This window comes from Limanda limanda, chromosome 1 (genome assembly GCF_963576545.1).
Source record: "Limanda limanda chromosome 1, fLimLim1.1, whole genome shotgun sequence".
Classification (NCBI taxonomy): domain Eukaryota; kingdom Metazoa; phylum Chordata; class Actinopteri; order Pleuronectiformes; family Pleuronectidae; genus Limanda; species Limanda limanda.
Window position 1 is genome coordinate 39,367,709 of NC_083636.1, and position 12,652 is coordinate 39,380,360.

The following is a 12,652-nucleotide window of genomic DNA, read 5'->3' on the forward strand; positions in this document are numbered from 1 at the left end:
GACCCAAGTTGTATTAAATGGAATCATTCTTGAGAAACAGTGTCAGTTCAGGTTTTGATTTTAGATTGGCTACACTGTGGTTTTCAATAAATGGCTTTAATGGGAGAATTACAAAGACTGAGATCTTAGGACCTTTCATTGTGTGCATTTTATAATGTTTTGCTGGAGCTATTCTATTTGTGTGCCTTCTGCCAAGGCCACACAGCGTATGCTGTGTTTGGTCCTCATGAGAGTCGACTTACCCATTTATCGCATTACATTCATAATGGCTGATGTTTATAGAAATGGTCAAGGCAGTGTATGTTTTAATTTCTGACTGATGGGTGGTGGAGTCCAAGAGGAACGCTTGTGTTTTCATCTTCAGTCTAGACGTCTATTGACTGAGTAAGGTAAGAACCTTAGTAATGTTAACAGAACACTATCAAAGCACAAGGTTTAAGATAATCAAGAGAAAAAGCCATGTACTCTGAAAGACTGGAGCTTCCCCGATTCTCATCAGAAGCAATTAGTTAAGCCTTCCATAGGCGCTCAGAGCAGTAGAATACAAAGTTGAACATGCTGGCCCTCTTAATAACAATTTCTCTTTGTTTCCCGTGTCTGCTGTGAATGTCCTGAAAACATGACAAATTAGAAAATCTGTTGGGTTTAAACAGGATACTGCATCTCCCTATTACATCTGTTTGCTCCTGCCTTTATACATCCCCAAGGCAGAACTCCACTATGTCATTATGATCTTTTTTTACAATATTTTTCTTTAGAGACTTCAAAATAACCCCTCGCATTACATACACACATTCACGCTCACACATTTACGGTACCTCTATGACTAGAATGGTAAAAGAGAAAATCAAAAAACACAACATTTGCTCTGAACGTACTCTCAATCGACAGTTTGCTCAAAACAGGAAGGGTTCATCAAAAAGGCAAATACACTTCGAAGAAAAGATAATACATGTATAAAATGCTAAATGGCGTATGTGGTCATCAGACGGAATGGAATGCAACTACACAAGAATGTAAATGGTCAAACATGACGTTTCCTGGTTGTTACTTCTCTGGAATATTCTGTACAATAATGTACAACAGTCAAGGTCCTGGATGTCCTGGAGGTCCCTGCTGCTCACATGTCCCAAGTAACTGGGGGGACCTCAGAAGCTGGAATACTGAAAATGAATAGATGGCCTCTGAACGTGATCCCAGTTAAGCAAGTTATATTATTTCATGTCTGGTTGAGTCCTTTGTGATAAATACCACAGGAGGCTCCAAGAAGAAACTTCCACAAGATATTTGATTGATCAGACTGCTTCTCTCCAATACTGTTGATTCCTTCAGTTCTCCTCAACCAGTCAACAGACCAGTTAACATGAGCTATAAGCAGTTCACAGGATCAACGCCATTGTCAATCACCTTTTGAGGTTTCGAGCCACTCGAGCTACAACCACTCACTATCATGAATTAAGTCTTTCAGTGTCTCCACGCATTTCCTTTGCAACCTTTCGTGGTCATGGTCCATTTTATCGTCTGCTGCACAACAACAAAACAAGCACGACTTCAAAAATTTGATAATATTTTGTCAGTTCTTCAGTTTTTTTCTGGTATTTTCAAGATAGCAGATCATCAAGACACCCATTTTTAAACACACACACATTTAAAAAAAAAGATCTGCAACCAGGAGAGACTGGAGATGAGTGGAGGGATGAACATGTTGAATAGTTTTTTCTGTTTCTTTGTTGTTGATCTGTGGGACGAGTTGGTCTTCTCATGGCAGCCATCTTTAGCAGACGGTGCCGTTCTCCTGTCGGGACTTGGGGCAGGTAGATCTGGGTATCGGCTGGACGGAGGGAGCCAGGGTGCAGAAGAAGCCTGCAATGAGGGTAAGGCCGAGGCCTCCCCAAGCGCAGAACATGGACCATCCGTAGCCATGGCCAATGTCATCAGGCAGGCCGAACAGATAGCGCGGGTAACGGGAAAGCTCAAAGTTGATGCCGGCAACACAGGTACAGAGGGAAATGATGCAGAAGGTTCCTGCAATGACAGAAAAAGATGTTGAAGGAGATAAATGCTGTGCATCAAACTTCTGTCAGAGTAAAGAGAGCAACCATTCCCCAAATCCAAATCTTTGACCACCTTGACATGAGGTATTAACAGGTCACATGCTGAGAATATGCAACCCTGTCTCATACAAAATATGTCTTTCCACCCATCAATTCCTCTATAAATGCCGCTTATCCTGTGAGGGTCAAAGGGGGGTTCCAGCCAATCCCAGGTGGCATTGGGCGCGAGGCGAGGTACACCTTGAACAAAATATATTTATACCCCGACATCATTTTCCAATTCTGTCTGAATTCAAATTGGATGGATTATGGTCACTGGCACTATTCTATCCCATCCAGGATTATATGAGATTCCTGTATAGCAGATAATTTGTCAGGATGATTGGTTGAGCATTTGATTGTTAGGTTTATATGAGCAAAACTCTTGGTCAATGTTGGGCAAAGACAGTGGTTTTAGTAACATATTTAAATTGACACACATCATCTTGTGTTTTTAAATAAGCGTTGACCTTTTCCCCATCAACAAAACCACCACATTTTATTTATCCTAAAAAAGATGTCACTATCTTTTTCTTGGCTGCCAAGCATTGAGACGGCTGTTTTATTTCATACGAACCAACCAATGGGCATATGCCAGAAAGAGAGCGGAAACCACAACATCAATGAGAGATGAAGCCCAGCCCAGTTTCATGCTCTTCTTGTTGATTGGCCACAAAGACATTCAGGTTACATTGTTTTATGGTCTGTTATTACCCTGTACAACCATAATGGTCAGTGGGCATGGACTCTTATGGTAGACCTGAAACAAATCATCATAATACTTCTACTGGTGATGTGACATTAATTCACATGAAGTGTTGCCCAAAGTGCAAATGTGTTTCTAGCGGTTGCAAGTGGTCATACTGATGATAATGACTCTCTTAAAAAAATAAATTTTTTCACATGAAAAGTGACAGAGTAAAAAAGAGCCTAAGGGAGAAATCCAAACCTTGTCTATTGCCTCACCTTCACAGACACACACTGAGTGGAATAGGTGTGATGACTAGAAATATTCCTGTTTGCCCCGTTACAAAATACATTTGCAGCATTTTTCTGGCTCGTCTGAGAGATGATTCAACCATTAATCTTTAAAGTCCATCAACTGCTGGAAATTCTCCCATAGACCACCCCCTGATGCTGTCTCTGCATGACGTGTCAAGGACGTTTACTTCCAGAGCCCCTGTTGCCTTATATAATTCCACCCACTTCATCACTCTACTATGTCTGCATTGAACTGTTATCGATTTTATTGGAGGCATTTGTCTTTCTGCTTCTTCTCTGGTGGATCTTTTCCTGAACCATCTTTGTATAAAGTGGAATTCTATAAAAAAAAATGGCCAGAATCTGACGAACCACAGAAGCACTTACCCAGGAGATCACCTCCTCCCACTTGGACTGATATTCCGTAAATTCAACATCCATTTCCACTGTTACGCGGACGACACCCAACTCTACGTTTCCTCCAAACCCACTTCCACCTTCCCACCCTTCTCCCTCTGTGCCTGTTTACAGGAAATCAAATCCTGGTTTTCCTCCAATTTCCTCAAACTGAACAGCGAAAAAACTGAGGCAGTCCTCATTGGCTCCAAACACACCCTCACCAAACAGCCCAGTTTCACCCTCACCAAAGACAACTCCTCGGTTTCCCCCTCTCCTCAGTTTAAGAGCCTGGGTGTCGTCCTCGACAGCACCCTATCATTCCATACCCACATCAACAACACCATCCGGTCCGCCTTCTTCCACATTCGCAATATCAACCGCCCCCGCTCCTCACTCACTCCCAACACCGCCGCAATCCTGGTTCACTCCCTTGTCACTTCCCGCCTGGATTACTGCAATTCCCTTCTCTTTGGTCTCCCACACAAACTCCTCCATAAACTTCAACTGGTACAAAATGCTGCTGCCTGTATCGTCACTAGAACACCATCCATCAGTCACATCACCCCCGTTCTACATCAACTCCACTGGCTTCCTATTAAACACCGCATTGAGTATAAAATCCTCCTCCATACATTTAAGGCCATCCATAACCTCGCTCCTCCATACCTCTCTGACCTCCTCCATATCAATGTCCCTACCCGGTCTCTCAGGTCTGCCTCCTCCATCAGCCTGACCGTCCCTCGAGCCCATCTGTCCACCATGGGATCTAGAGCCTTCAGCCGCTCTGCCCCTCACCTCTGGAACTCCCTCCCCCCTGACATCAGGAACATTGACCCAAATTCGATCGCTCTTTTTAAATCCCACATCAAAACCCACCTGTTTAGGCAGGCGTATAAATGTTAATGTTCCTGCCTGCCAAAATTGTTGTTCTGCTGCTGCTCTGCTTTGTGCATTTTAGAGGTTTTAGAGATTTGTTTTGACTGTGTTGTTGACTGTTGTGCGGCGACCTTGAGTGTCCTGAAAGGCGCCTTATAAATAAAATGTATTATTATTATTATTATTAAGAAGACAAACCACCAAACCATTTTTCAATTGTCTCCAGTTCATCTCTGAACAAGTCTTTGATTTTGGATTGATTTAAGTCGATGCAGTTGGTGATACAGATTAAATCTGGCCTCATTTTAGGAGCTCTGTGACCCTGTGGGCTGCTCTGCTGTGACGTGACTGCTGCGGACTGACCCAGCCTGTTTTCTGTGCCTTTTATTACCAAGCAACCATAATTGACTTTTTAATTGCCTGTTCATTATACAACTGTAGGGCACAGCACTAATCCAACGCTGATCATAATTGATAGTGCAGTTCCCTCCTGCAAAGCAAGAGCTGTGCAGCACACGACACATCAGTGTATTCACTACCGGTTGTCCACTGACAGTAAAGTGGGACACACAGGGTTTGTGTGTGTGTCTGTGTGTGTCTGCTTGGGTGATGCAGGGGCTAGAATCACACACTTATATACTTTCATCTTCAGACCTCGTTTGTTTTTATGGTAATGTTCCCGCTTGCACTCGAATTTGTCCAGGGGTTCTGTAGTCGCAGTCTTTTTAACCATCTTGAGCTAATTAAACTACTGTTATTTGTATCGCAGGCATGATCACTCGATCACGTTTTGAGCACAATATTCATGTGACACAGCTGGGAAACAATGACATAGATGTAATATTAACAGAATGTACATCTCGCCAGGGTTTTTAAATAGAATTATAATCCTGTGATGTTCTAGGAAGTTTTATGGGGTTAATTTGCGTAATGAAAAAATGGGTTATGTTAGATTACTTATAGAAGGAGAGCTCAACACTGCACGTGCTGCTAGTTTGGGTTTTGCAGTTCCATCATCTTGTATCCAAATAACGGATTGTGGCCATTTATACTGTGATTTTCTCAGTTTCAGAATTGTTACACCGCTCACATCTAATTCAAGAAGGTTCAAACACCAGTTCATCATCCTGTGTCAGCGTAGGTTTGTTCTGGGTATTCCAGCTTCCTCCCACAGTCCAAAGACACAAAGAGTGGAGTTTAATTTAAGACTCTAATCCGTCCGTAGGTGTGAATTTGAAAGTGAATGGTTGGTATGCCATCTCTGCGACCTGTACTCCGCCTCTGGTCTATTGTCAGCTGGTATTGGCTCCAGCTGCCACTTGACCCTCAAAGAATAAGCAGTATAGAGTCGTGTGTCTGAGGATGAGATGTTTTGTTGGCACCAAGACGGAGAAATGGAGGAAGACAAGTGGCTTGATAAAAAAATACACCACTCAGCACCTCCAAAGATCAGCCATTAATGCCGTGTATATTGTTTGTTTATTATGTACACAAACAGAAATGTAAAAACTATTTTTACATGCTGTAACTGTTGTATTTCTTGGTAAACAACAGTCAGGTGCAGTGACTATATCACAGTTTTATAATACAAATTAAAGGTGTAGATAGTAAATACTGTGTATACAAACTAATACAGTCTATTTTTGATGACAAAAATCAATGCAGTTAAAATTAATGTTAAAATAAATACAAATTTTTTTTCTTCAGCCGTAGATGTAATTTATCATATAATATAGTATATTTAATGTGTATCACATCTGTCCAGTTCCTCCATGTCCATTGTTCAATCCGTGCGAGAGAAAAAGTTTACACCAGCAAACTCAAAAATGTCTTGTTATTAGTCTGCAACACTGACTGTATTTAATTTCGCCACTTTCCAGCAACTACTGAAAAGCTTATTAGAATTATAGAATTATTATGTAGCTCGAGGCTTAGAGGTTAAGACGCTGCACATTAACTGTAACATCACAGAAGAGGGATCCAGCCAGGGGCCTTTGGTGCATCTCCACTGCTCTCATTTCATGTCATCCCTCCACTATCACCAGATAATAAGTGCATTAAAATTGCCCACAAGAAATAAACCTAAAATGGAAGAATTAGTATGTTGTCTGGAAGTGGGACACAAGTAGTAACTGTGCACAACTCCATAACTCTTGTAAGGTTTGCTACATTGTGTTTATATAGAGACGAAAATCAAAATGGGAATGATTTTGTTGATCATCAGTTTAACATAGACCTAAAATTGATTTGCCTGTTTGGAAGCGTCTCTCTCTCTCTCTCTCTCTCTCTGTCTCTCTCTCTGTGTCTCATTCTCTCTCTCTCTCTCTCTCTCTCTTTCTGTCTCATTCTCTCTCTCTCACTAGGTTTCTGTTTGTGTACAACATAACTCAACAACCCATTGACAGATTTTCATCAATCTTGATGGGAATGGTACTTCAGAGAGAATCTCCAGATGATTGAATTTTGGAGCTGATCAGTTAGATGGTCAAAGGTTAAGGCCAACAAAATGACAGTCCGAAAATGTCCAGGATATCCACTGCAAATAATGAAGAGTAAACTCTGAAGTTTATATTAATCAGAAAATCTCCCCAATCATATCTCATATGATAACTGCAGTCAAGGAAAAGTCACAATGAAGTCAGAAAATCTAAAGTTACATAAATGCATACACATTAACTTTTGCAACCATTAAGATCAGGGAAACAATCTACCGCATTTAGACCAAACACCGGTCATCATGTGGTATAAATTATGTCATGAGGATGTTCTTATAAATTTACATTACTATATAAAATCCTCTCTTTGCCTGATTGATGTATATCCAAAGGGCACATAGGGTATGTTTAGCTACAAAGAGTGATAACCATTCAAGAACACGTGGCAGTTTGAGGGTGAAGACTCGGTGTTACGGACAGTGTTCTGTATGTCCTGTATGTATACATGTGTTGTGTTCTGTCTTGTGTTGTTGTTTTGTTCCCACATCCTTATAGACTGGTGATGCCTCCAGTGACTGGAAGGGGGAGCTCTCGGGCAGGACGTGCCAGTGAAGTGGCCAGAAGAAGAAGCATCATGGCCGCTCATCTCACCTGCATCCAATTTTCCAATCACCCCACCTGTTACAGATCTCTCGTCAACCCTTCCCCTTTAAATAGTCCTGTGTTTGATTTGTTGGCGAGAGGAGGCTTTTGTGGTGAGCTGTGTCAGAGCGCTGATTGTTTTGTTTGGTCCTGATGTTTGCTGGTGTCTTGAGTTTTTACCAGTAGTTGTTTAAGTTGTGGCAGCCTACCTTTGTTTTGTATTTGTCTTTGGTAACTTTGTTTGTTGTGCGCACAGGGACTACAAGGACAGGTAAGATACTCCGGGGTCTACATATCACACGCACGTAGGTTTACTGCTTGTTAATACCTCAGGTTAGAGTGAACACCAGCCGCTGTACTTTTGGGTGCTAAGCACCTGTAAAGGGGGGGGGGAATTTCTTTGTGTTCTTTTTCTTTGGTGCCACTGTTAGTCCTTGTTGTTCCCTGTGTTGCTTTGTCTAAATAAATACTGTCTTTGTCTTATATCTGGTCTTGTCTTGTGTGATTGCACCCTCACTTCTTCAAACCTGCTGCATTTATGTTACGTCCTGCTACGAGCCACCAGGGGGTGTAACATAAATTGGGGGCTCGTCCGGGATCGTTGATCCTAATTAAGCAACAGGTTTGTTGAGTGTTGGTGTGCAGTGCACACGTCAAGTAGGCTGTTGATATTGGTTAGGTTAGTTAAGGTTTGAGTTAAGGCTGGTTGAAACATCATGGACCCGTTTGATCTTTCGTGTTTTCTTAGTGATCCTTCTGTGGAACCAGTGTTGGGGAGTAACGGAATACATGTAACGGCGTTACGTATTTAGAATACAAATTATGAGTAACTGTATTCCGTTACAGTTACAAATTAAATAGATGGTATTCAGAATACAGTTACATTGTTGAAATCAGTGGATTACATGACGGTACTTCTCTGTTTCACGAGTTTAATCACTGTCTCGTAAATCCACCGGAGGCAAAGCCCCCAGGAAGCAGCTGGAGACCAGGGCTGCCGTAAGAGCGCCCGGATCCCGGCGGCGTGAAGAAGCCTCACCGCCAGGGGTGGACTGGCCATCTGGCATACCGGGCATAGTCCCGGTGGGCCGTTGACCCAATGTGGGCCGGTCTGGTCCGCTGTGTTGTTGTTTTTTTTTCTTTCTCTTCTTCCTCTCTAAATTCCCTCCAATTGGGCCGGCCAATTGGCTACAGACGGCTAGCAGTGTGTTGCCAGCATCGACACATATTATTGGTCTATTGTTTGTCATTGTCAATCAATGATGGGCTGACAGGCTCAGAGAGCCCCGACAGTGCTGTCAATCACAACACAAACTGGGGGCGGGGGGGGGGCGGGACCTCATGGCATTGGCGGGGGGAGTCGCGGGACGGGCTGCTGCTGAGACAGAAACTTAACTTAATGGATAATAAGAGTAAAAAAACGCCCGGGTGGCGCTGAGAAGCATCGGGAAAAAAAGCTGAAGTCTCTGGAGGTGGAGGCTGCTAAATGTGCCAAACTGACGGACCTATGTGGTGCCGGGTTCACCAGCCCAGCAGCAGCAGGTGCGCCGGGAGACGAGCGAGGAGGACTCGACAATGATGAGTGAGTGGAGGCAGACATGTGAGCGCGCATTTTCAATTTTCAATACATTCTCAAAACTGGCTCGTTACTTGAGCAGCGGAGGTTGGCGTCGCACGCCTCTACCCACGGCGCACCCCCCCCCCCCTCTCTCGCTCTCTCGCTCTCACTCACTCACTCACTCACTCACTCGCTGCCCCCTCCCTCCTGAGATGTGCAGGTCCGGTGGCGTGTTTGCCGTTGGGGGGGGGGGGGGGGGCAGCGCGAGAGGTTGGTCTATCCCTCCGCAGGTTCACCTTCAGAAATCTTGTTACGACTTTTACTTCCTCTAGAATAGGATAAGAGATAGCGTCTTATTTTGTGTGCCTATAGTATAGTGGTTATACTGTGGTTTATTAATGTTCTTGGGCAGACACAAGAGGCACTTGTTTATAGTTAATTAGAAGTTCAGATGCACTGGTCCATTACTATTGGAACCTCAGCATCTAGGGTTCAAAATTGGTAAAATTATACATTATATTCATATTGTTGTTGTAATTTTTCAGTCAGTTGAGATAAATCTTGAGGAGAAACATTTTGGGTTTTGTGTCTGTATAGACCTACTATAAAAAGCACTTTGCATTTTTAATTTTAGTTCTTGTACTTTTGATACTTAAGTACATTTCAACACCAGATACTTTTGATACTTAAGTACTCAAAAGTATCTGGTGTTGATACATTAAAAGTAGCTCATACTTTTAATGTGTTAAAGTATGAGCTACTTTAACACATTTAGAAGACATAAGTTACGTCAATTTAATGGCAGATGTGCTCGGCTAATTATGTGGGCCGGTCTGAGCCAAAAAATGCCCGGGCTGTTTTGTTCTCCCAGTCCAGCCCTGCTCACCGCTACCCGCTCGGGACCGTTACAGGCCCCGGGACCTTGGCTCTGAGAGAGTTCCGTCGCTACCAGAAATCTACGGAGCTGCTGATCCGCAAGCTGCCTTTCCAGCGCCTGGTGAGAGAAGACCGACCTGCGCTCCCAGAGCTCCGCTGTCATGGCTCTGCAGGAGACCAGCGAGGCACGCAGGGTTCACACCGGACGCTAAAGCGACGCTAAAATAATATCACCCGTTGACCCAGTAGTATAAAAGCATATGGTCACTTGTTGCTCCAACATTAACTGCAACAGCGTCCCAATTTAATGTCATCCATCTTCAAGAACTTCTCCGCTGTTTGCTCCGTTCAATGTCGGGTGTCGAGGGTAAATTACGTATTCTCCGCCCCCCCCCCCCCCCTCTCTTTATTTAAAACTCCAGGACAACAGAAGGGGAATACAAACTATGGGATGCATGCTTTATCATTTATATCATATAAAATATGTCATCAATATCGTTTAAAATCCTTTTTCAGTGTGTTTCCTGGAGCGATATGCTCGCGTCAAGCGCAAAAAATAGACCCGACGCCGAAACGATCGCTGCACGGCGCGAGGCAGCCTTGGCGCAGGGGGGGGTTCAGCCTCCGGTGAGACCCGCACAGAGGTGGGAGTGGATGGGAGCCGGACATCCAGCGGGCCCGCAGCATCGGTGGAGAGAGAGTTTAAACTGCTGCTGCTCCACTGACTATAACAACGCCGCAATCATACACTTAAAAAATGCAATACAAACCGGAAGTATTCCAAGTATTCAGAATACGTTACTCAGATTAGTTAATGTAATGGAATACGTTACAGATTACATTTTTGTGCCTGTATTCTGTATTCTGTAACGGAATACGTTTTGAAAGTATCCTTCCCAACACTGTGTGGAACAGATTGATCGCTGTAAAAAAAAAAGATTTGTATGCCATTGCGGCACATTTTGAATTTTCAGTCCCCCCAAATCAGCTAAAAGCTGAATTGAAAGAAGCGGTCGTACGTATGTTGGTTCACAATAAAGTGCTTGGTACGGGCAGCAGTGCCGCTACTCGTGCGCCCACTATTCCATCCTCATCTTTGTCTTCTAACTCAGAGAAGGACAGCAGGGAGGAAGAGGTAGATGGGGGAGGGCTGGGTAAGGATGAGTCAGTTCCTTCTGATCTAGAGCGTAAGCCTCCTAACTCTGCCCCGACTCTCTCCATTTTCCTCACCTAGAGCAAGTGATGATGCCCGCTATAGGCTACGCTTAGCGCGCTTGCAGATGGAGGCGCAGGAGAAAGAGAGAGATGCAGAGTATAGTCACAAGATGGCTATTCGAAAGATGGAATTAGAAATAGAGGCGGATAACCGCAGATTAGAAATAGAGGCGGATAACCGCAGAATAGAAATAACCGCAGATAAAGAGGTGAAGTTAAAGCGCCTAGAAATAGAAGCTGCTGCTGCGAGTTCAGCTCAAACTCGGTCCGTATCTGCTGAATCCTCCGCGCCGGCGAGAGGTTTTGAAGTGAGCTGAAATATCGTGCTAGTACCTCAGTTTCGTGAGGCGGAAGTAGACTCATATTTTACTGCCTTTGAGCGAGTGGCTACCTCCCTGCAATGGCCGAAAGAGGTATGGTCTATAATGCTTCAATGTAAACTCACAGGTAAAGCCCAGGAGATTTTAGCTGCCCTCTCTCTAGAAGACAGTTTGTCTTATGACACTATCAAGACAGCTGTGCTTCGTGCATATGAACTCGTGCCTGAGGCTTATAGACAAAAGTTCAGGACATTTAAGAAATTGTCAAGTAAAACCTTCGTGGAGTTCGCCCGTGAGAAAGAGACTTTGTTTAATCGCTGGTGCAAGGCAAGCAACGCGACTAATTTTGACACTATCACAATTGGTTCTCATCGAAGAGTTCAAGAATTGTCTGCCTGATCGAATAGTGACGTATCTCAATGAGCAAAAGGTTGGGACAGTAGGGCAAGCTGCGGTGCTTGTTGATGAGTTTGTGTTATCGCACAAGCAAACATTTGGGATTCCCCGATATGAGAGTAGGTCTTTTACTCCTTCTGCCTCGGCTAGAATGCAGTCTAGTCCGCCACGTCCCTTGCCTCTCCGCTCTAACGAGGAACGGGAGTGTTACTATTGTCACGAAACAGGTCACATAAAGGCTGACTGTTTTAGGTTAAAACGCAAGCAGTCACAGCCAAGCAAACGACCAAAAGAGGTTGGTTTGGTGCAAACATTGTTGGGTCCAGTGTCACTAGTCCCGGAGATGGAGGACAATACTCTGGAACCCTGTTACACACCATTTGTGTTGGACGGCCTGGTTTCCCTTAGTGCGAATGCATTGAACCAGCGTCCAGTGCGCATATTAAGAGATACTGGCGCAGCACAGTCTTTTATATTGTCAGATGTGTTACCTTTTTGCAATGACACTTTAAGTGGCTCCAGTGTGCTTGTGCAAGGCATTGAAATGGGCTTTGTGTCTGTGCCTCTCCATAAGATACATTTATCCTGTGACCTAGCAAATGGAGTGTTTAAAGTGGGCGTGCGCCCGTCTTTGCCCGTTAGAGGCGTCACATTTCTGCTAGGGAATGACATCGCTGGTGGCAAAGTTATGCCAGTTTTAGAAGTTCTAGAAAGACCTGAGATTTTGCAGTCTGATGTGTTGGCTCAGGACTTCCCTGAAGTGTTCCCTGTGTGTGTGGTCACCCGTGCTCAAGCACGTAGTCTGGGTGAAGCAGTTGATTTGTCGGATACCCTGTTCGCTACTGAGGTGTCTGGCCCGAC

At 44.0% G+C, this 12,652-nt stretch overlaps 1 protein-coding gene across 1 annotated transcript in view; it reads right to left on the reverse strand.

Moving 5' to 3' along the window:
- Positions 1–1,774: 1,774 nt before the first annotated feature.
- The window catches only part of tmem178bb (transmembrane protein 178Bb), a 127,194-nt gene continuing 116,316 nt past the window's right edge, over positions 1,775–12,652 (reverse strand). Inside the window, exon 4 of the mRNA XM_061080015.1 lies at positions 1,775–2,025. Within this exon, the coding sequence (XP_060935998.1) occupies positions 1,775–2,025 (251 nt within the window). The remainder of the gene's footprint in view (positions 2,026–12,652) is intronic.